Genomic DNA, 23,977 nt, shown 5'->3' with positions numbered 1-23,977 from the left:
TGGGAGAGGTCGCCTCAGCAGTCTTGCCCGCGGGGCCTTGTAAAATGAAAAGAGAGGGCGAAGGAGGGAGGGAGACCCCCAGGGGACGCCGGGGTCCAGCTCGAGGGTGGCCCGGACTTGCCCAGGCTGGGTGTGCCCGGGTGCACGTGCGTGCCCGGGGGTGCATGGGTTTGCACACGCCTCAGGCCGCCGTGCCCAGCTCACAGGCACAGCCGAGTTGTCTGCTCCTGGGTGGGCGGCGGCCCGGGGTGGGAGTTGGCGGGGGTGGGGGAATGCTCCCGGGGAGGGGGAGGAGCAGGCTGAGCAGGGGAGGGGCGGGGCGGGGGCGTGGCGGGCCGCGGGGGCGGGGGGCTATATAAGGCGCGGGGCGGGCAGCGCTCTTTTGTCTCTGGCTGCAGTGGCAGGAGCAGGAGTCGTTGGGAACGCGGAGCTACGACTTGTGAGGTGAGCCCAGCGGGGCGAAGGTTCGCGGGGCGGGGCGGGGCTCGTGGGGGCAGTCGGCCGGCCGGGCGGACGCCGGAACCGATCGACTCGGACGGATGGACGGACTGTAGCGCGCTCTTCTGTCCCGGCCCCCGACGCGTGCAGGCTACAGGAACCGCCGCCGGGCTGTACAGACTCGCGGGGCGTGCAGGGAGCTAGCGGCTGGGGCGGTGGCGGCGGAGGACGTGGAGCCGTCGGGCTTGTGGCGTCGGCGGCGGCGCTGGGAGATCTTGACCGTGAGCGGCAGCGGTGCCGCCTTCGGTCTGGGAGATAGGCCCCGGGCGGGCGGCCCTGGGTGGGCGTCGGACGAGCGCGGGGCGGGGAGGCCCCGGACCGGTCAGCCCCGTCCGTTTGAACCGCAGGGTTCTCCAGGTAGGAAGATGGCAGACAAGCCCGACATGGGGGAGATCGCGAGCTTTGACAAGGCCAAGCTCAAGAAGACGGAGACGCAGGAGAAGAACACTCTGCCCACCAAAGAGAGTGAGTGCATCCTGCCCCTCCCACCCCCCACCCCCGCTTCCCCACTCCCCCGCCCGGCATTGCAGAGAGAGACACCTCTCAGATCCCCACACACCCTCCTCCCCAGCCTGCCCCCTGGAGCCCCGAGCCCCTCCCCCTTGTTGCTTCCCTTCCTCCTTCAGCTACCTCCCTCCCCCCCACCCCCTCCCCAGCATCCTAGACCTAAAACCTGCCTTTGGTCACCGCAGCAATTGAACAGGAAAAGCGGAGTGAAATTTCCTAGAGGCCTGACGGCACCCCGAAGGGACTCCCCACCCCCACCCCAGTCCTGGTTTCGAGGGAACATAGATAGCTACCTGCATTATCCAAATTTAAGGCAAGATGCGCGGGAAAGGGCCATCGACTGGGCAGTTATCTCTCCAAGAATGGGTCATCCCGGGACTGCCGAATCTTTGACTGCCGCATCAGTTTGTCCTGAAGTAATAGAGAAAGTTATTTGTATGCCGGATGGAAATTAAAGAGAAATACATTGTGAAATGCTTGGTGTGGCCTCTGTCTCTGCCTGGGGCATGCCCTGGGTGTACTCGTGCTCCTGCCAACGTCTCCGCGGCCCCCAGAGACCCTGGACCCCGTGGCTGCTGCCTGTGGCTGTGGGACTGGCCGCACAGGCGCTTTTAAAAATGGAATATCCCTAAAACGCGGCTCATGCCCGCTCCGAACCTGGAGGGGTGGCCTCGAACCCGGGGCCTCCCAGTTGCCCTGGAATCGGGTCCTGATCTATCCCCTCCCTCTCGGATGGAACCTGTCGCCGCTTCGCTGGCATGGGAGGAGGGTTGGGGGCGGGGGGGGGTCCAGGTGGCTGGCCCCAAAGTAAAGCCAGAATAGCCCCCGTTTTCTCCATCGAGAGTAATAGGTGGCGTTTTATATAAAGACCCCGTTTGCTAGGCTTCCTCCGAAGCGGGGCCAGAAGAGAAGGGAGGGGAAGCAGCGTTCCGCCCAGGAGCTGATGGGGAAGAAGGGGAGGTCAAGGCAGGTACATTCCAAGGTGATGCGGGGAAAGTCAAAATATCCGCCTCTTTGTGTGTGCCGGACTGCAGTTGGCCCTTCCGGCTTGAAATCCGCGAGCCTCGAGGAAATTGGAGGGAGGGTGGGTACCTGGGAAGGCTTCAGGTAGGAGGCGGGCTGAGCTGAGCCCTGAAGGATACTGATAAGTACAGCACAAAAGCTCCCTGGGCTGCCCCTGATGAACAGAGGGCTGGGGCAAGGACCTGAGTTAGGCACACCGGGAATAAAAGGGGAAGTTAGGTTCTGAAGTTTAAACGGTTGGGGAATAAACGGGGGGGGGGGGGGGGGGGGCTCGTTTTGAATCAGAGGACCTGGGTTCAAATTCTGCCTATTACTAGGAGACCTTGAGTAAGTCCTCATATCTCTGAGGGTCAATTGTGAAAGCGAAAGGAAGGCATTATATAAAATAGCCTCTGAGGTCCATCCAGTTATAAATCTTTTATCCAAAGAAATGCTACTTAATTCAGATAAAGGAAGGTGGGGGGGGGGGAGCTGGAGAAACCTAAGAAGCCAAAAAGAAGGGTTATGGGAAATCCACCCATGAGAGACTGTTTTCCCCTTGAGGGAGGGATATGGGGGAGCTCCATCTTAGCCACCCTCCCATATTCTCTCAAGCAGGGTGGCCCCATGTCTCTCCAGTTTAAGACCATCCATTAGGGGTGGATGAACAAGCCCCTGCTTTGTAGTAGACACTGAGCAAGGCCCTGGAGGTACAGAGACCCTCCCCTCACAGAGCTGGCAGAGCTTGGTTACCCCTCCCCAAATTATATTTATGAAGTTGGTTTTTTATACCATAAATTACAGATCCAGGATATGAGGTCTTGGCAGGGTCCGGGGCCCCTTTGATCTATAAAATTGATCTCCCGTATTTTATTTAAGCCCTTACCATGTATTTTAGAATAATTCCAAGGTGGAAGAGCGGTAAGGGCTTGGCAAACAGGTTTAAATTGAGTGAGTTGCCCAGGGTCACACAACTAGGAAGGGTCGGAGGCCAAATTTGAACCCAGGTCCTCTCACTCTTTTGCATTGTTCTTCCTAGCTAGCCCTGATCAGATAAACATGAAATCCTCATAACCACCCTATAACTTAAGAATGACAGGCAGGAAACCATTTCGGAGAAGGTAAATGACTGGCTCACTTGCACAGGGAATGGGGTGTCCTGGGCTGGACTAGAACCCAGGTCTTATTTTGTGGAAGAGACTTTGAAATACATTGTTCAGCTACTTACAGAAGAATCTCAAACACTGCAAAGCTTGGGACAACAGGGCTCAAAGCGTAATTACAGAAATGAATGTTGAAGGCATTTTAGTCAAAAAGTGTTACTGAGTACAGAGAATTGCAGTAGGGAGACAAAAAAATAAAAATAAAAGATCACAATAATAGAATCGGGATTGCAGAACGTGGTCCCTGGTAAAAAGATACAAGATTCTTCACTAAGGAACAAGACTGGGTGCTTTGGGGGGAAGCAAGGTAGTGCAGTGGTTAGAGAACCCTGGCTTCAGACACTAGCTGTGATACCCTGGACAAGTCACTTAACCCCAGTGACCTAGCCCTTACCTCTCAAGGAAACCCTTACCTCCCATCTTGGAACAATACTAAGTACTGGTTCCAAGGCAGAGAGAAAGGAAGCAAGGGTTTAAAAAACAAACAAACACAAAACTGGGCACCTGCAAGGTTAGGAAGGAAAGAAAAGATGGGGAACTGTCAGAGGGACCCATCAGGTTTCAGAGGAGGGGAGGATCCTGGACTGGTGTCAGGGGAAACACTTGGGGAAAAGGGTTGATTTCTACAAAAGTAAAGTCGAGTCAAGTCTGGCACAAACAGTGGGTGCAAACGTGCTGTCAGAGGATGCCCTGAGATACACTCCACCAGGTACCATTTTCCTTTTCTGTCACAGTGGCCAATCTGACAGGTGGCTGCTTGGGTTTGCATTCCTCTGATCAAAAACAGATGGGAAAAATTGGAGGAATGGAGAACTTCTAAAAGGCTACTATGGTCTGATGGGGCAAGAAGGGATAAATGTCTGTTTTCCTGTGGCAGGGAGAGAAACAGAGAGGAAGGAATCAATCAGAAAATGGAAGAGAAAGCAGCCATGTGGTTCATGCTAAGATTTGGGGATTTAATATCCAGGAGGCCCTATCTTAGCACTCTTTTTGTAGTTGTGTCTGATCTCCATGACCCTATTTGGGGTTTTCTTGGCAGAGATCCTGGTGTGGTTTGCCATTTCCTTCTCCAGCTCATTTGACAATTGGGGAGACTGAGGCAAACAGGGTTAAGTGACTTGCCCAAGATCACACAGCTAGTAAGTATCTAAAGTTGCATTTGAATTTGGGAAGATGAGTCTTCTTGACTTGAGACCCAGCACTCTAACCACTGTGCCACCTAGCTGCCCTTACTGTCTATAGGACATTGGGCAAATCACTGATCCCAGAAATGGAAGAGACTTCAGCAATCAGCAATCCTGAACCAGACCCCTGCTCTCTTTGTAAATAATTAAGGAATAAGTCATTAAATGTCCCTGGGCCTCAGTTTCCTCATCTATAAAATGAGACAGTTGGACTAAGTGGCCACCAAGTTTCCTTCTCAATCTCCTACGATCCCACTCAAACCCATTCTCAAAGGGAATCTCTACCACAACAAGTGGTTGTTCAGCCTCTGCTTTCAGCCTGCCAAAAAGGGGAAAATTGCCCCTGGAGAGAAAGCATATTCTCTGTTGGTTAGGGGTGTTTTCCTGGCAGCAAGCCTCACTCATTGCTCCTGGATCTGTCCACTAGAGCCATACTAAACAAGTCTAGGGCTTCCTTCAAGGCTCTCCTCTCTGCCCCCTGCCCCACTGCCTCCCCTTGGGGCTTACCCCCCACTTACACTGGAAATGTCTCTGTATCTCTCATAGCGGTTTACACTGTCGTGTTCTCTATTCAAATTTTGCCTCTTTGAGGACCAGGTTCATAGTTTTTGCCTTTTCCTAGCACATCTCACACGTAATAAGTGTCTAATAAATGCCTGATGATTGATGGATCAACTCATCCTTTTTCCTCATGTCAGCCCTGCAAAAACTTGGCCCAACTCGTTCCCCTACTCCCATCTCAAGTCACCTTTACTTCAGCTTGATCGTCCCTAGTTCCATATGCACAGGAATTCAAGGTCCTTCACCATCCTGGCTGCCTCCTCTAGACGCTCTCCGGGGTACGGATGTCCTTAAACTATGGCACTTCCTTATCCTGTTTCCACCCTCTAAAATGAGGGTATCATTCTAGCTGCTCTGTTTCCCTTCCAGCTCTTCAATGATGACCCCATGGCTAACTGGATAATCAGGGGACCAAGAAGGAATCCAGATGTAGGAAAACAGCCCAGAATGAATGCTAAAGGCAGAACATGATTTACTATTTAACATCAGCTAATATTCCATTTCAGGAATCCCTCCATCTTTGAGATACTCTGTGGCATCAGTAGGCAGAAGAAAAGGATGAGTCACCCATGTGTATGACATACAGAGGTGATTCTGAGCCGTGGCTAACACCGCCGTCTCTAGATGATGTAGGACAGGACCTAGACTCCATGCAGGGGGTTCTTAACTCTTCTGGTATACTGTTCCCCTTTGGCAGTCGGGTGAAACCTACGAATTCCTTCTCAGAATGTTTTTCAATGCATAAAATAAAATTCATAACATTACAAAAGAAACCAGTCATACTGAAATAATTATCCTAACAGAGCAGCTAGGTGGCATAGTGGATAGAGTCCTGGGTCTGGAGTCAGGAAGACTCATCTTTGGGAGTTCAAATCCTGTGTGACCCTGGGCAAAACATCCCTGTCTGCCTCAGTTTCCTCATCTGTCAAATGATCTGGAAAAGGAAATGGCAAACCACTCCAATATCTCTGCCAAGAAAACCCCAAATGGGGTCACAGAGAGGTAGACAGGACTGAAACAACTGAATAACAAAGTATAATATTTAAACTATCCTAGTAAGAGCTGCTGGATAAAGAGTGCTGGAGAGCTTAAAGAAGTCTTGTCATATTTCTTTGGGAAGCGTTACCCAAATCAACAAGATCTTTTTTAAAACCTTAGTTTCCGACGATGTGCTCTACTCTGCTAGTCACTGGGAAATTTAAAAACAAACAAAATATTTCCCTTCCTCATGGGGTGTCCATTCTGCTCGGGGAACACAATATAAATGCAAGTAAGGAAATATAAAATATGTTCATCTATAAGCATTTACTAAGCACCTACTGTGTGCCTGGCCATGTGCTAAGCTGGAGGATAGAAAGGAGGAAAAACTGAAATGATCTCTGTCTGCTCTCATCAAGATTATATTCTGTTCGGGAAGCCAACTATAAAGAGAGTGAAGTAGCAATTGGAGGGTTCACGAAGGGCTTTTTGTAGAAGGCCAACCATTCAATCCACAAATCACCAGCCATTTATTAAGCCAGGAATTGTGCCAAGGACTGTGCTTGGGTGGTGGCTGGCAGTGATGAGAGGAGGTCATGAGTGGTGTCATGAGTGGAAGAGGAATTGCCTTCTAGTCATGGAGGACAGACCGTGCAAAGATGGGCATGGAATCCATGTAAGGAAAACAGAGAAAACCAGTCTGGTTGGACCACACAGTATGGGAAGGAAGGAACACAGGAACCTGGAAAGAAATGTTGGGCCCGAGCTGTGAATGGTTTTCAAAAGCCAAAGAAAGAAATTTGACTTTATCGTAGAAGTAAGTGCTAGAGTTGGGAGGCAGAGGAGAGGGTTGATTACAGTCAGGGCTTTTAGAAAAGCACTTTGATGACTATGAGGAGGATAAATTCGATTGGGGAAAAGATTTGATGGCAGAGGAACCTATTAGGCTATTGCAACTGTCCAAATAAGAGCCATAAAAGACAAAGAAATTTCAAAAGGCCTCATGCAGAAGGTAAAACCAGAGCTGGGCTTTGAAGGATATGGGTGGGACCCAAAATGGGACAGGTTCCTCTAGGCACACTGTTATGGGCATATTAATTCATTCTTTTCCCCCTTTTTATTTTTTAAATAATATTAATTGTTTCCTAATTATATGGAAAATGTTTTTTTTTTGCATTCATTTCCTTTAAAATTTTGAGTTCCAAATTCTCTCCCTCCTTCCTACCCTCCCACCCTTCCTCTCTTCCTGAGATGGTAAATAATGATTTTACATGTGTAATTAGGCAAAACATTTTTGCATATTAGTTGTTTTGTGGAAGAGATTTCAAACCCCCCCAAAAAAAGGAGAAATTTAAATATTTAAGTATTTAAATATTAAAGTAATTAAGTATTTAAATATTTAAGTATTAAATATTAAGTATTTAAGTCTGTATTCAGATTCTATCAGTTCTTTCTAGGAAGGCAGATGGTATTTTTATCATGAATATCTGAGATTGTCTTAGATCACTGCATAGCTGAGAATAACTAGTTTGTTTAGTTGTCTATCAAAAAATATTGCTGTCACCGTGTACAATGTTTTTCTGGTTCTGCTCACTTCCCTTTGTGTCAGTTCACATAGGTCTTGTTAGATTTTTCCAAAATCATCCCATTTGTCATTTCTTATAGCACAATAGTGTTTCATCACAATCATTATACCATGACTTGTTCAGCCATCCTCAATTGATGGAGATCCCCTCAATTGCCAATTCTTTGCCAGCACAAAAAGGGATACAATAAATATTTTTGTACAAATAGGTCCCCCCCTTTTTTTGGATCTCTTTGGGACACAGACCTAGTAGTGGTAAGTGCACAGTTTTAGAACCCTTTGTGTATAATTCCAAATTGGTGTCCAAAATGGTTGGATCAGTTCACAACTCCACCGAAAGTGCATTAATGTCCCAATTTCCCCACATTCCTTCCAACATTTATCATTTTCTTTTTCTGCCATATTGCTCAATATGAGAGGTAGGAGGTGGTACCTTGGAGTTGTTTTTTGCATTTCTCTAATCAAGAATGATTTAGAGGGGGAAGCAAGGTGACTCAGTGAATGGAGAGCCAGCTTGTAAAAATGGAGATTTGAACCCCAGACTTCAGTCCCCAGAAGTCTTTGCTCTAGTTCCCGAGACGCCCTCTAATCTCATTGAGATTTCCACCTGGGCGAGATCAAAATATCTATTTAACTGGCTGTAAAAGTCTACTGAGGTCTCTTCCTACTTCCCCTTCCAAGTAGACCCGGCTCTCATGATGTAAGTGAAATTGAATGGGCCTTTCGGCCCTCCTAGGCACGTGCTTTCTTAATTGTATTTTCTTAAATTCTTAATCTTTAATAAACCTCATAAAATATAATACTTCTAGGAGAGAAACAATTTTTAACTGCTACAAGCTGAAGTTCCTAGGTTCAGATCTGGCCTCAGATACTTTCTAGTTGTGTGACCCTGGGCAAATTAACCCCATTGCCTAACCTTTCCTGCTCTTCTGCCTTGGGAACCAAAACACAGTATTAATTTTAAGAAGGAAGGTAAGGATTTTTTTTTAAAAAAAGGATTATTTAAAGCATTTTTATATGATTATTGATGACTGATTTCTTCATCTGAAAACTGGCCTGTTCATCCCCTTTGACCATTATCAATTGAAAAATGACATTTTTATACATTTGACTTAATTTTCTATATATTTGAGAAATAAGACCTTTATCAGATATACTTGCTGCAAAATTTTCCCCCAGCTTTCTGATTCCCTTCTAATCATGATTACGTTGGTCTTATTTCGTGTAAGACCTTTTTAATTTTAATTTAATTTAATTTTTAATTTAAAGCAACCAAAATTATCCATTTACATTCTATAATGCTCTCTATCATTCGTTCCTAAATTCTTCCTTATCCATGGTTCTGACAGTTAACTATTCCATGCTCACCTAATTTACTTACGGTATCACCCTTTATGTTTACCTTGTGTACCCATGTTGACCATAGTAGTTTTTTGGTATGAGAAGTTGCTCTATCCCTAATGCTCTGCAATATCATTTTCCAATTTTCCCAACAGTTTTTTATTTCAAATAGTGAGTTCTTGTCCCAAAAGTTTGGCTCTTTTGCCTTATCAAACACTAGCTTACTTACTATGCATTTATTACTAAGTATTGAATACCTAATCTAGTCCACTGATCCACCACTCGATTTCTTAGTCAATTCCAAATGGTTTTGATGATTTCTGCTTTATAGTACAGTTTGAGATCTGATCCTCGTAGGCCGCCATCCTTCACATTATTTTTATTGATTCCCTTGATATTCTTGACCTTTTGTTCCTCCTGTTAAATTTTTTTTCAGAAATATATTCATCATTAATTAAAACGTTGCTTAACAAATGATTGACTTGGATTGCATGTATTCTGATGGGATATTTTTTGGTCTTTCATGCAGGATTATCCCATTACAAAATACTTCTAGTCATCTTGTATCCATGCTTATCTTCCAAGTCCTACTTCAAGACGGCCCATCCTGGCTTTTCTTTGGAATATTTCTCCCACATTCTTTGAGTCTGCCTTCTTCTCCAAATGACCCACCTGCCCTTTTTAGCTTAGATTTCTTTCTTCCTCTCTCCCTCATGCAGCATTTATGAATCCAGTAATTTCATGTGGGAGAATTCATTCTTACAGACCTAACTCATTCTCTGTATTTACCACCTATTTTGCCATGCTGTGTCCTTTAGAGTGTAGACAACGTGCCTAGAGAAAAGGATCATGGGATCATAAATCTAAAGCTGGAAGGGACCTAAAGGACCATGTAGTATAATTCCTCATTTTGGAGATAAAGAAATTAAGGGGGTGAAGTGATTCCATACAAATTGTGAGCATCAGAGATAGGATTTGAACTAGGGTCGAGACATAGATAGTAACTGAAACCTTGTGAGCAGATGACTTTTTCTAGGGAGTGTAGAGGAAGAAGGACGGGCAGCTTAGGTTTGAGTCTTATATTGTATCCAATAATGAGCACGAGGAAGAAAGGAAATCAAAAGCAAAAATAATTCAGTTCAACATAGTGCTCAGGGAGGAGTAGTATCTCTGGTATGGAGGGCTTGTCGTGCCCTCCTAGGGCAGCTCTCCAGCCTCTGACCCTCACCTGACACCCAGCTCTCACATGTGGCTCCCAGTAGCTGCTAGCATGCGGCAGTGGCCACACCCCGGGCAACGGCTTCAACAGACCAGCTAAACCTTGTGAGAGTGGCCACCAAGTCGTCGATCCCTGGTGAACCAGGGCTTTGCTCACCCAGCATGTGAAGACTGCTTCAGCGGAACAGATGGAAGAAACCAACAAGAAAGTTCAACGGCTGAGAGGGCGACGCAGGAAGGCACTGTGGAGTGCTTAGGGCATGATGGAGCACAAAGGACAACACAGCCATCCAACGCAGCTGAGGAAGTCTCCAGATGTAACGACTTTTTGTGCCACTGGACCCAGGCTTCCAAAGCCAAGAGAGTGGGACTGTCTCTGTGCAACGACTTTTCCACTTAAAGCTCCTTCACGCACAAGTGTCTTTGTGCACACTCATCTACATCACGGATGAAAGTGCACAAAGACAATTGTTATCCTCGGTTACCGAGAGACTACTACTACTATAGTACTGAGATGGTTGGAAAGATAAGACAAAGTCCCTGCCTTCAGGGAGTTTATACTCAAGTAGAGGGAATAATTTGCACACACAAATCAACATAATACAAAGTACTGTGTCTATATATAAGAAGCATACAAGGTACCAGGCAAGTTAAAAGGATGAACTCAGGAGCAGATTTCAAGCCAGAGAGGAGCTTAGAGATCTGGTCCAACCTTTTTATTTCATAATTGATGGGGAGGCTAGGATTTTGGTGATCCTTTTAATGCTGTTGCTCTCAGATCCCATTTTGGTTTGTTCCTTGAAATAGTAACACCAGTGATTACTGAATCCTAACATCATTTAATCCATTGAGATCTCCTCTAAATCAATGATAACAAATTAACACTGATTCACTTATACAAAGAGATATTTACTAATAAGAGAGAAAAAAACAAAGGATGACCAATTTCAAAACCAGGGGCTCCCCTTATCCCTTTGGTCTCTGGGAAAAGTGGATTGAAACCCAAATTATAATCTTGCTATGTGGTCTTGCAACTAGACAAGTCACTCTCCTGCCTTCAGATGTGAGTAGATTTGGTGCTGGGTCATGTGGGGAGCTCCTTCAGGACATGGCAGCTTCTCATCCTGTTCTGCTCTATTGGTTTGAACCCCATCTGCCATGGACTCTTAGCACCAGACTTCTGATGGATCCTCTGACTTTTCGGATGAGCTCACAAGGCTTCATCCATTTATCCATTCCATTTTGTCACTCATTGTCCGGAAAGCAGGAAAGCACAAATGCAAAGAGGAAAAGCAGAAGAGATGCCATGTGTTCTGAATCCCATGTGAGTGGGGGGTGAGGAGCCTCCTGGAGATTTACAGCAGGTCTTGCCTCACTCATCACCATGAAAGAGAGATTTCCTCTACTTCTAAATGCATATTCAGTTCTGGTTTAGCAGCCAATTAAAAGACTTTTTCTCTATCCATCATTAAGATGACAGGAAACAATCACAACAAACTTGTGCATGTTCTAAATTGGAAGCAGGGTACCTCCATCACACATGTATGTGCATTTCCAGAAACAGCCTCACCAAATGTCCTAGAGGGGTTGGCAGTGGGTAGAGCCCCCTGTGCATGCTCTGAGGATTAGGTCCAAATTCATCAATGCTTGTTAACCTTAGATAAGGAAATTGAGCCCAACAGGGGAAATGATGTGTCCAAATTCACACAAAGGGGAAGCAGGATGTGAACCTGAACTTAGATCCTCTAGCTTAAATTTAATGCTGTCTGGGGGAGCTAGGGGAAACAACTGAGAGGAAGTAGCATTTGAATTAGCTCTTGGAATGGAGTAAGAGAATCAAAGTCAAGAAAACAAAGAATGAGGTGGGCAACAATAGGATGGAAACAGAGAAAGAGAAGAAAAATAGGTGACAACCAAGCAAACAACAATTAATTGAGTGAGGAAGAAATTGCTTGTGAGATCAGACATTTCAAGGGGCTGGCAGGGATGGGCTGTGGGGAAAAAATAGATACTCTAATGCATTGTTCTGGGAGGCTGTGAACTGGTCCAGCCATTCTAGAAAGCCATTTGCAATTTTGCTCAGAAAGCTATCACACTGTGCAGCCCCTTTTGGCCCATCAATATCACCACTAAGCTTATACCCCAAAGAATAAGGAAAAAGATCCATGTGTACAAAAATATTTATAGAAGATCTCATTTGTGGAAACAAAGAATTGGAGACTGAGGGGTATCCATCAACTGGGGAATGGCTGAACAAGTTATAGTGTATGTATATGTAATAGAAAGCTATTGTGATGGGAAAATGGATGAAGGAGGTGGTTTCAGAAAAATCTGGGAAGGTTTCTATAAACTGATGCAAAGTGAAATGAGCGAAATCAGAGAACAATAACAATACTATAAAATCAGATGATTTTGAAAGATTTAGGAACTCTGATCAACACAGTGGAAACAACCACAGCTGCAGAGGACCTCTCATACATACATGCATGCATACACATACATACATACATACATACAGTTATACATGTATAGATTGGGCATGGCTAAAGCAACAAATTTGTTTTGCTTGACTACACATCATTGAAACAGTTTTGTTTTTTCTTGCTTTCTTGATGGGGAGGTGGAGATGGGAGGGAGAAAAATTAAAAACTGAAAATAAAATAAAATGGAATTAAAAGGGAGGGAAACAGCCAATATGTGGGTTGCTTTTGTTAACTACTGTAGCACCCTCTCTTAGCTCACTCTCCCCAGCGTGCATTTATACTCTAGGGTTGAGAATTCCTTCATGTCAATGTATGTATTTACGACTATTGAGATAATCATGTGGTTCTTGTTGGTTTTCTTGTTGATGTGGTCAATTATATGGATGGTTTTTCTAATATTGAACCAGCCCTGCATCCCTGGTATAAATCCTGCTTGATCATGGTGAATGACTCTTCTGATCACTTGCTGGAGTCTTTTTACTAGTATCCTATTTAAGATTTTTGCATCTATATTCAGTAAAGAGATTGGTCTATAGATTTCTTTCTCTGTTTTTGACCTGCCTGGTTTTGGAATCAGTACCATGTTTGTGTCATAAAAGGAGTTTGGTAGAACTCCCTCTTTGTTTATTATGTCAAATAGTTTGTATAGTATTGGGGTTAGCTGTTCTTTGAATGTTTGATAGAATTCACTGGTGAATCCATCGGGCCCTGGGGATTTTTTCTTAGGGAGTTCCTTGATAGCCTGTTGGATTTCATTTTCTGATATGGGATTATTTAAGAATTCTATTTCTTCTTCTGTTAGTCTAGGCAATTTGTATTTTTGTATATATTCATCTATATCCCCTAAATTGGTGTATTTATTGCCATATAATTGGGAAAAGTAATTTTTAATGATTGCCTTAATTTCCTCTTCATCGGAGGTGATGTCCCCCTTTTCATCTTTGATGCTGTTAATTTGCTTTTCTTCTTTCCTTTTTTTAATTAGATTGACCAGTACTTTGTCTATTTTGTTTGTTTTTTCAAAGTACCAGCTTCTTGTCTTATTTATTAAATCAATAGTTCTATCACTTTCTATTTTATTAATTTCTCCCTTAATTTTTAGGATTTCTAGTTTGGTTTTCTGCTGGGGGGTTTTAATTTGATCGCTTTCAAGTTTTTTTTATTTGCATTTCCAATTGATTGATCTCTGCTCTCCCTAGTTTGTTAATATATGCACTCAGGGATATGAATTTACCTCTGATTACTGCTATGGCTGCATCCCAAAAGGTTTGAAAGGATGTCTCGCCATTGTCATTTTCCTCGGTGAAATTATTAATTGTTTCTATGATTTCTTCTCTAACTAAACGATTTTGGAGTATCATATTGTTTAATTTCCAATTAGTTTTTGATTTGGTTTTCCATGTACCATTACTGATTGTTATTTTTATTGCCTTGTGATCTGAAAAGGCTGCATTTATTATTTCTGCTTTTCTGCATTTGTATGCCATGTTTCTGTGACCTAATGTATGGTCAATCTTTGTGAATGTGCCATGTGGTGCTGAGAAGAAGGTGTATTCATTTTTATCCCTATTTATTTTTCTACATATGTCTATTAATTCTAATTTTTCTAAGATTTCATTCACTTCTTTTACCTCTTTCTTATTTATTTTTTGATTTGATTTATCTAAATTTGATAATGGTTGGTTCAAGTCTCCCACTAATATGGTTTTACTGTCTATTTCTTCCTTCAATCTCCTAGTTTCTCCATTAGAAATTTGGGTGCTATATTATTTGGTGCATATATGTTGATTAGTGATATTTCCTCATTATCTAAAGTCCCTTTTAACAGAATATAATTACCTTCCCTATCCCTTTTAATCAGGTCTATTTTTGCTTTGGCTTTATCAGATATCATGATTGCAACTCCTGCCTTCTTTCTGTCAGTTGAGGCCCAGAAAGTCTTACTCCATCCTTTAATTCTGACCTTTTGGGTGTCTATCCTCCTCATGTGTGTTTCTTGAAGACAACATATGGTAGAGTTTTGGATTCTAATCCATTCTGCTATTTGTCTATGTTTTATGGGTGAGTTCATTCCATTCACGTTCAAAGTTATGATTGTCACTTGTGGACTCCCTGGCAATTTGATATCCTTCCCTAATTCTAACCTTTCTTCTTCAGCTCTAACTTCTTAATCCAGTGATTTATTTTAAATCAGTCCCCCTTGTCCCCTCCCTTGATATATTTCCCTTTCTAGCCCCTCCCTTTTTGTTCCCTCCCCAACCCCACTCTTCTTCCCTCCCTTTTTTATGTTCCCTCCCCCACTCCCCCCCTTGGTTTTCCCTTCTCTCTACCCTTGTTGGGTAAGATAGAATTCAAGATCCCAATGGATCTGGATGTTCTTCCCTCTCAGAGTTGATTTCCCTGAGAGTAAGGTTTAAGTAAAAACTCTCTTCCTCTCCTTCTTATAGGAGTTTTCTTCCCCTCCTCTTCCTGTGTGAATCTTTGTGTGAGAAAGATTATTCTATTTGGTCTTTCTTTTCCCCCTATTTACACATTACATTTTCCCCACATATTAATATACATAGATTGATATAAATGTAGTCCTTATAGAAGAGAGTTTGAGTAAAAGAAGATAACATTTTTCTCCTTTTCCCTTTCCTTCATATTTACCTTTTCAGGTATTCCATGCTCTTTGATTTTCGATATCGAACTTTCCACAGAGCTCTGGTCTTTTCTTTGCAAAAACTTGGAAATCTTCTATTTTGTTGAATGCCCATACTTTCCCTTGGAAGTATATAGTCAGTTTTGCTGTGATAGCTGATTCTTGGTTGAAGGCCCAGCTCTCTTGCCTTTCTGAAAATCATGTTTTATGCCTTATAGTCATTCAGAGTGGAACTTGCAAGGTCTTGTGTGACCCTGATTGGCATTCCTTTATATCTAAATTGTCTTTTTCTGGCTTCTTGTAATATTTTTTCTTTTGCTTGAAAGCTTTGGAATTTGGCAATTACATTCCCCAGAGTTGTCTTTTGGGGGTTTAGTGTAGAGGGTGTTCTGTGAACTCTTTCAGTGGCTGTATTGCCCCCTTGTTTTAGGATCTCTGGGCAATTTTCTTTGATTATATCTTGTATTATGATGTCAAGTTTGCTGTTTATTACTGGCTTTTCTGGTAGTCCAATTATTCTTAAATTGTTTCTTCTCCCTCTTTTTCCAAGCCTATGACCTTGTTGGTGAGATATTTTATGTTCTCTTCTAATTTTTTTGGTCTTTTTTCTTTGCTTTATTAATTCTTGCTCTTTTACATGCACGTTGTCTTCCAGTTGGCTGATTCTGACCTTTAAAGTCTGGTTTTCCTTTTCAGTTTGGTCAAACTGGTTTTGTAGATGCGTGAATTTCTTTTGCATTATTTCCCACTTTTCCTCCCAGAAGGCTTCCATCTTTTTGATCCTTTCTGAATCAAATTCTTCATGGGTTTGTGCAGAGTTTCTGTTTCCTTTGGAAGGTTTTGGGGCATTTGCTTGTGTTTCCTCTTCTATCTCCTCTGTATTTTGTATTTTTGCTCCATAAAATGTATCCAAAGTCGCCCCCTTCTTCTTGTTTTTCTTGGAGTTTTGGGGCTTTTCTGTGCTGTTTTCCATCTCTATCTGAGTGGGGAGGACTAGCTTTTCTTATCTCTGTCTGGTGTTCAGAGGCTTTAGCCCCAGGCAAATTGTCCGTTTGCGGGTGTTACTGCTCTCAGTTCCCTCCCGATGCTTCTTTGTTGCCTTACTTCCATGCTCTGAGCCTGGCTTGGCACTGTCCGCAAGGTATCTCAGAGCCTTTGTGGGCCAGAAGGGCCTGCACTCTGAGGGGGGAGGGGCTGAGGCTTCCCAGAGCTCAGAGGGCTCCTGATAGGATTAAATTCTGCTGGGTTGGACTGAGTGTGTCTTAAGGCAGGGACCTTCCCTGAGACTCGGACAGAAGGATCCAGCCAGGGGGCTACAGCCTCCCCTCTGTCTCTCTCTGTTTCCCTGCTGTCTGGGTGCCCCCGAGACTGGCTCAGGTTGTTTTCAGGATGCGGCCTTCAGAATAGCTGGCCCTGAGGTCCTTTTGCTGCCTCTTAGGTTCCCTCTGCTGCCTTGGACTCAGTGCTCTGGGTTGGGGGGGATGGGTCCTGGGACCTTCCTTCTGCCTACCCCTTAGATCCGAGTGATCTCGGGTTCTGGCTTTTGGGGGGCTGTACCTTTTGATCCAGGTCCAGGAAGAGGGTTCCCAGGATCTATTCTGTTGTTTGTTTTGAATTTCGGTGTCCTAGGAGCATACATTTTGAGATCGGTTAGGAAGGGTTTCCGGAGATCTGAACTTCAGCTCTCTCTAAGCCGCCATCTTGACCCAATGTATGTATTTACTTAGGGTAGGGGTAAAAGAGCCCTCATTGGTGTGTTTCCCATTGGTGTCAGGTGTCCAGACTTTATTTTACTTTTGGAAAAGGTATGTACTTAGAAAGTATAGTAAGAACAGTCATTACAAAAATATCGCTCTCTTCACTCCCCACTCCCACCAGAACATGGGAGTACTTTTCTCTCTTATACACAATTTCAATGGGGAGAGTAGACTTAAATATTAAGCACAAAAGTAATGAGGCACAACTGTAGGGCAAAGAGGTAATGACTCCTGCTTCCTGGAAGTCCTATTGGTCCTTCTTTCAGTCCTGTTAAGATTCCCTTAAGGATCTCAGAGTGTTTTGGTAGGTCCCTAAATACTCCTGCTAGCTCCTTCAAGCTCCCTCTTCTCTCAGGTAGCTATCTTTCTTTATCTACCTCTTGTGAGGCTATAATGTGTCTCTTTGCTCCCAGATGGATGCTTTCTCTCCTACTAGTCTAGTTTCTCCAATAACATGGTCAATGGAGGAGAGAGGAAGGAAAAGAGAGAGGAAGAAACTGCTCCTCAATTCCCCAAAGGGGAGGCCCAGAATATTTTATTCCTGAATTTCAGTTCCTTAAGCTATGTCACTTATATCACTTAGGCTGGTCATCTAGTTATATCACCTAGTGTGGATTATATGATTCTGAACCTGATCCAGACATGACTCTGAATTTGAACCGGATTTGAAAGAAGAGGTCAAAAGTTTCTAAACAAGGAAGTACCCCATCTCTGGGGCTGAGTCAAGGAAGCTGTTGCTGGAGATCAGACTGAAGAATACCTATGCGGGAACTAGATTAGGTAGTTTACTCTTATCTTTCTACCTATTTCTCATCTTTTACCTGTCCAAGTGATTCTAATAAACTTTATTAAATTAATAAGGACCAGAGTCCTAATTTTACAGTTTTGGCGACCACAAAGGGATGCAGGCAGACCCCCATGCATGATCCTAGGATCACAGACTGCTTCATCAATTGACTGGACAATCAATGAAATTTCTCCCACTATGTAAAGACCCCAATCATGTGGTTAAATTTATTTGGTTAGACAATCAAACCTGCTTACTTCTGGATCCAATTAAAGCATTCAAACATAATAAAGGAATCAGAGGACATAAAAAATCTTGTTTATCCATTTAAAAAACCAAATCATGTCTGAGGTAGAGATTTCAAAATCTTGTATTATACTTCATAAAAGAAGAGCTTTTTTTAGAGAAAGGAAATTTATAGGGATAGAGCGTAGAGATAATGATAACAGAAAAAGGAAGATAAAAGAGACATAGAAATATTTTTAAAATATACAATTCAGGGGAAGTCAGATAGTTCATCAGATAGAAAGCCAGGCCTAGAGATGGGAGATCTTGGGTTCAATTCTGGCCTTAGATACTTCCTAGCTGTGTGACCCTGGGCAAGTCACTTGAACCCCATTGCCTAGTCCTTACTACTACTCTTCTGCCTTAGAACCAATACACAGTATTGATTCTAAGATAGAAGGTAAAGATACACACACACACACACACACACACACACACACACACACACACACACTGTATTTTAATTTAAAATCCAAGATTTTTGATTTTTTGTTTGAGAAAAGATCTTCAAGGAAGAAGCTTGCTAACTACTAAATCCAGAGAATGAACTGTTGCAGAAAGATGCCAGAAAACCCTACACTACATCAAGAAGATCAAGAATAAACTTTGGATATGGTTGATTGAACTGAAGTTTGATTTGACATTTATTATAAATATACACTTTTATGCCAAGGGGACTGCCCCTAATTTGGCTTTCTGTCATTGCACCTAGCAAAACATTGGTTTTGCTTTCTTTCTTTTCTATTTCTCCCTCACTACTCTAATTTCCTCTTAGAAAATTGACTATTGTATGCATGTGTAGTTAGAAGTGCGTTTAGGACTACAAAATGATTATGTTAAATGATCAATGGGGAGACTAGTCTCCCAATTATCATGGGGGGGGATTGTGAATCTTAAAATTCCTCAGACTCTACCTTAGAACATTTGGTTAGGACCATTCCCCATTTTAAAACAATGAAGGAACTTTGGTCAGGAATGTGGGGACTTTTAAAATTACTCCACCCATACTTAGACATACTTTAGGGGAAGATAAAGTTGTAAACTCCTTACTGAACAATGAAAAAGTACTTAACCCATACTTATAGTAAGGCAAAAGCCCTTAAGCTAGGTCTGTTTTTAGATCTAATACAAAAAGGTGCTAAGTACCTATGAAGGTCAAATTAATCACTAAAAGGTCAAGCAACTTTCAAGGGATAACCTTAACAAAAGAGGTGTGGAGTTTTAGTCTACCCAGAGAAGTTGAGAACTAAAGAAGATGTGAATTAAGAATGGTCTGTCCTAGAAAAAGCGTCTACTGTGATTGGTAGAAGTAAAAATTTAGGGGAGGTGACACAAGAGAAAATTTTCTTTAAAAGGAAGGAGTTGGAGGGCTCTGAAATTAGTTCAGCTTGCCAAAGTCAGAGGAGGCTGCTGGGTCTCTCTCTCTCTCTCTCTCTCTCTCTCTCTCTCTCTCTCTCTCTCTCTCTCTCTCTCTCTCTCTCTCTCTCTCTCTCTCTCTCTCTCTCTCTCTCTCTCTCTCTCTCTCTCTCTCTCTCTCTCTCTCTCTCTCTCTCTCTCTCTCTCTCTCTTTCTCTCTCTTTTGGTGGCTGAACTTGGGTCAGCTTCCTGAGCTGAACTGGAGGGTCTCTCTGAACACTAGAGTTTTGCTTGGAAGAATCTTGTGGTGAGTGATTAAAGGCTGACTAGTCTCTCTTAAGGCTCAGGCCTAGTCCATTTTGGCCTAGGCCCTTCATACTATATTTCTCTTATTCTCTCTCCTTTTTTCTTTAATTCCTTCATTTGTATTAACTAAAATCTCCATAAAACCCAGCTGACTTGGGTATTTCACATTTGGGAATTTTTCCCATGGCGACCACTTTATTTTTAATATAAAATCAAGACACTAAAAATTATCTTATAGTTTTGGCAATTCAAAGCCTTGAAACCCACATTTTTGTGGTCACAGTTTATGGCAACCACTCTTTTGTCTGTAACAACACACACACACACACACACACACAATGCAAAGGGACATTCAGAAGAAGACACAGAGAAGCTGTTGTTATCTATTCATCCTTCATTTTTGAGGGTTGGAACTACCACATCAGATTGAATATAACTTTAAAAACTCAATATATATATATGCCGGAAAGATCCACGCCTGTGTTATACTCAACAGACTCCTATCATCTGTTTCAGAGCAGAACCTGCCTGAATCACAATGTGGCTTCCGACCAGATCACAGCACCATCGACATGGTCTTCACAGTGAGGCAAATGCAGGAAAAATGCCTTGAGCAGAACCTGAGTCTCTACATTGTCTTCATAGACCTGACAAAGGCGTTCGACACAGTGAACAGGGACGCATTGTGGGTGATCTTTAGCAAGCTCGGCTGCCCAGCAAAATTCATCAAACTGATCCAGCTCTTTCATGTCGACATGACAGGGGAAGTCCTATCTGGTGGAGAGACTTCCGATCGCTTCAACATCTCCAATGACGTGAAACAAGGTTGTGTCCTCGCTCTGGTACTATTCAACCTATTTTTCACCCAAGTATTACGACATGCTGTGATGGATCTAGACCTGGGCGTCTACATCAAATACCGACTGGATGGCTCACTATTTGACCTTCGCCACCTGACTGACAAAGACAACAGAGAGACTCATCCTGGAAGCTCTCTTTGCAGATGACTGTGCTCTCATGGCCCACCAAGAACATCATCGCCAAACCATTGTGGACAGGTTCTCCACCACAACAAAACTGTTTGGCCTGACTATCAGCCTCAGCAAAACAGAGGTGCTGTTCCAACCTGCACCAGGGAGGCCAACGAACCAGCCGTGCATTACAATCGACAGCACGCAGCTTTCTAACATCAACACCTTCAAGTACCTCAGCAGCACCATCGCCAACGCCGGGTCCCTAGACCATGAGATCAATGCCAGGATCCAAAAGGCCAGCCAGGCACTCGGGCGGCTGCGCTCCAAAGTCCTCCAACACAGAGGTGTAAGCACTGCGACGAAGCTCAAAGTGTATAACACAGTGGTCCTCAGCTCGCTCCTGTACGGTGTGAGACATGGACACTGTACCGGAAGCACATGAAGCAGCTGGAGCAATTCCACCAAGGCTCCCTCCAGTCAATCATGAGGATCCGATGGCAGGACCGAATCACCCACCAGGAAGTCCTCGACAGAGCCAACTCCACCAGCATCGAAGTCCTGGTCCTCAAAACCCAGCTACGATGGTCTGGACACGTCCTCCGCATGGACCCACAGCGAATACCAAGACAGGCATTCTATGGTGAACTGTCAGCTGGACTCAGGAAACAAGGCCGACCAAAGAAAAGATTCAAGGATCAGCTAAAGTCCCACTTGAAGTGGGCTGGCATGACACCAAAGCAACTAGTACTCGCTGCCTCTGTCAGAAGCAGCTGGCGAACCCACATTAACCATGCCGCCACCACCTCTGAAGATGAGCGACGTCGACATCTTGCCGCTGCGCGTGAACGCCGACACCAGGCCACACCTGCACCTCCCGTAACATCTGGTGTCCCAGGCCCCATGTGCCACAAACTGTGCGCCTCAGCCTTTGGACTCCAAAGCCACATGAGGGTACACCGTAGATGAAACTGCACAAAGACAATCGTCATTCTCGATCACCGAGAGACTGCTATACATACATACATACATACATATGTCGTTTTCTGTTCTGGAATTTCCATTTGCTGAAATACATCAAGATAATAATAATGAAAAAGAAAAATGTAAAAATAAAAGCACCGGGGAGAAAAATGTGAATAGAGTGGGATGGGAAGGAGGAAAGGTTAGAAAAGGGGTGTTTGGAAGGAGAAAGGGAAGAGATAGGGTGACAATAGAAAGAGGGCGAGGCTGTTTTTGCTCTGCTTTCTCTGCTACTTATTATTGGGATATCATGGAAAGCTTTCCAGATGTGGAATTCAAGAACCTGCTTATCTCTGTGACACCAACTAGGCATATCAGTTCCACTCAACAAGCCTTTACTAAGTGCTTCCTGCATGTTAGGCATCAGAAATATGAAAACTAAGACAGACCCTAGCCTCAAGGAGCTTGTCTTTCTCTTCTCCAGGATTCTTCCCCTCTACTACTACTAGTAGACAGTCCTTACACAGTGCCTTCAGGTTTATAAAGCACTTAAGACATGTTATCTCATTGGATCCTTACCAACAACCCGGGGGGGGGGGGAGATGTAATTATTATCCCCATTTTATAAATGGAGGAACTGCCCAGAGTCACAGAGCTAGCATTTGAAGCAGAATTTGAACTCAAGTCATCCTGACTCCAAGTATAAGACTTTATGTCTCTCTTCACTACAGATAGAGAAATAGATGGATAGACAGACAGATGGATGGATAGATGGACAGTCAGAGAGACACAGACAGATAGACAGACAGATGAATAGATAGTCAGAGACAGACAGAAGATGGATGGATAGAAAGATGGATAGATAGATACACAGACAAAAAGACAGATAGATAGATGGACAGACAAACACAGACAGATAAACAGAGAAAGGTCAATAGATGGACAATAGGCAGACAGATGATAGATAGATAAATAGAAGGTACGAGTCAGCAACTATTAAATTCTTTTTATGTGCCAGGCACTGTGCTGAGCACTGAAGATGAAAATACAAGGCTAAAAGTCAGTCCCTTCCATCAAGGAGCTCACGAGAGACAGCACAGAAAAGAGAACTTGAAAGCAAAGGTAGAGGAAGTCTTGTGGGGAAGGAGGAAGAACAGTTTGGGGGGGGGGGTCAGGAGTGGCATAAAGCATGGTCTGCACACTTCCCCAAGAGTGGTTCGTTATCAGAGCTGGCTTTGTCAGAGAGAGAATCGAGAGGAAGATGATGGGGGTGGGAAGAATCACTGGCTGATTATCCTTGCCTGTTTTTGTTTTTGTTTTGTTTTATTTGACAAAAGCTGCCTATTTTTCTATTCTCTTTGGCCTTGACCAATTACTCAAACTGTTTCCCCTGTTTGGGCCTCATCTGTAAAAAGAGAGCCCTGGACTAGAAGACATCTCAAGGTCTCTTCCAACTCCAAATCCTGTGATCCTAAAAACTCACAATAGGTGTTCTATTCAAATTTCCTTTTGGCCACACTTGCCATTCTCCCGAATTTACCTCGTCTGATTTTTAGTCCTTCCTTGCAGATCACCCCTTTAATCTCTGAGTCACAAGTTAACAACCAGAGGATCAGAGATGGGGGTGGAGGTGGTAGAGGCTCTCGTGCAGACTTCTCATGGGTCAACTCATCCTGCACATAGGGAGTTGGAGGAGCCGATGGGACCTTGGACAAATCATTTCATATGGGTCTCAGTTTCCTTCTCTTCAAAATGACGGAGGTTCCAGCTTTAGCTGCTATGGTCCTAAGGAAGGATTCAGGGGAAAGCCAGACCAGCAGACCTTAGGTGGACCATGTCACGGAGGAAAGAATAGACTCATACAATGTCCTGAACTGGAAGGGACCTTAGAAAGCATCCAGTCCAATATCCTCTTTCAAAGAAGACACTGGCATGGTGCTAGTCAGTGACAGTCAGAACCAAAATATAGGTATCCCAGCTCCCTAGCTAATGTTTCTACCACTCTAATGGCTGTTTACATAGAAGGTGAAGGGAGCTTGCTGGAGAAGAAAAAGTAGGGGGACCTGCCATCAAGAGATCTGGGTTCAAGATATTTCCTAACTATGTGACTCTGGGCAGGTCACTTAATCCCCATTGCCCAGACCTAACTGCTCTTCTGCCTTGGAACCAATGCTTAATATTGATTATAAGATGGAAGGAGAGAGAGAGAGAGAGAGAGAGAGAGAGAGAGAGAGAGAGAGAGAGAGAGAGAGAGAGAGAGAGAGAGAGAGAGAGAGAGAGAGAGAGAGGAGAAGAAACAGAGAGGGAAAGGGAGAGAGAGAGAGGGAGGGAGAGAAAGAGGGAAGGAGGGAGAGAGAGAGGGAGGGAGGGAAGGAGGGAGAGGGAGAGAAA

The 23,977-nt window shown here is 43.8% G+C and overlaps 1 protein-coding gene across 2 annotated transcripts; it reads left to right on the top strand.

Annotated features, from left to right (window-relative positions):
- Positions 1–340: 340 nt before the first annotated feature.
- TMSB10 (thymosin beta 10) lies at positions 341–1,479 on the top strand. Of its 2 annotated transcripts, none has more exons than XM_001364217.3 (3): positions 341–444; positions 846–963; positions 1,191–1,479. In XM_001364217.3, the coding sequence occupies exons 2-3, from the start codon at positions 864–866 to the stop codon at positions 1,223–1,225; spliced, it is 135 nt and encodes a 44-aa protein (XP_001364254.1). In that variant the 5' UTR covers positions 341–444; positions 846–863; the 3' UTR covers positions 1,226–1,479. The 2 variants fall into 2 exon arrangements, with proteins under 2 accessions (XP_001364254.1, XP_056669550.1); XM_056813572.1 differs by lacking the exon at positions 341–444 and adding an exon at positions 507–719.
- The last annotated feature ends 22,498 nt before the right edge of the window (positions 1,480–23,977 follow it).

Source organism: Monodelphis domestica, chromosome 1 (genome assembly GCF_027887165.1).
Source record: "Monodelphis domestica isolate mMonDom1 chromosome 1, mMonDom1.pri, whole genome shotgun sequence".
NCBI lineage: Eukaryota > Metazoa > Chordata > Mammalia > Didelphimorphia > Didelphidae > Monodelphis > Monodelphis domestica.
Note: the sequence above shows the minus strand (reverse complement) of the source record. Positions and strands in the feature narration are given on the sequence as shown.

Bases quoted from the DNA above. Each gene is read 5' to 3' on its own strand.
- TMSB10 (XM_001364217.3), top strand. From the start codon at position 864: ATGGCAGACAAGCCCGACATGGGGGAGATCGCGAGCTTTGACAAGGCC. The intron at 964-1,190 runs GTGAGTGCATCC...TGGTCACCGCAG, and splicing joins CACTCTGCCCACCAAAGAGA to CAATTGAACAGGAAAAGCGG.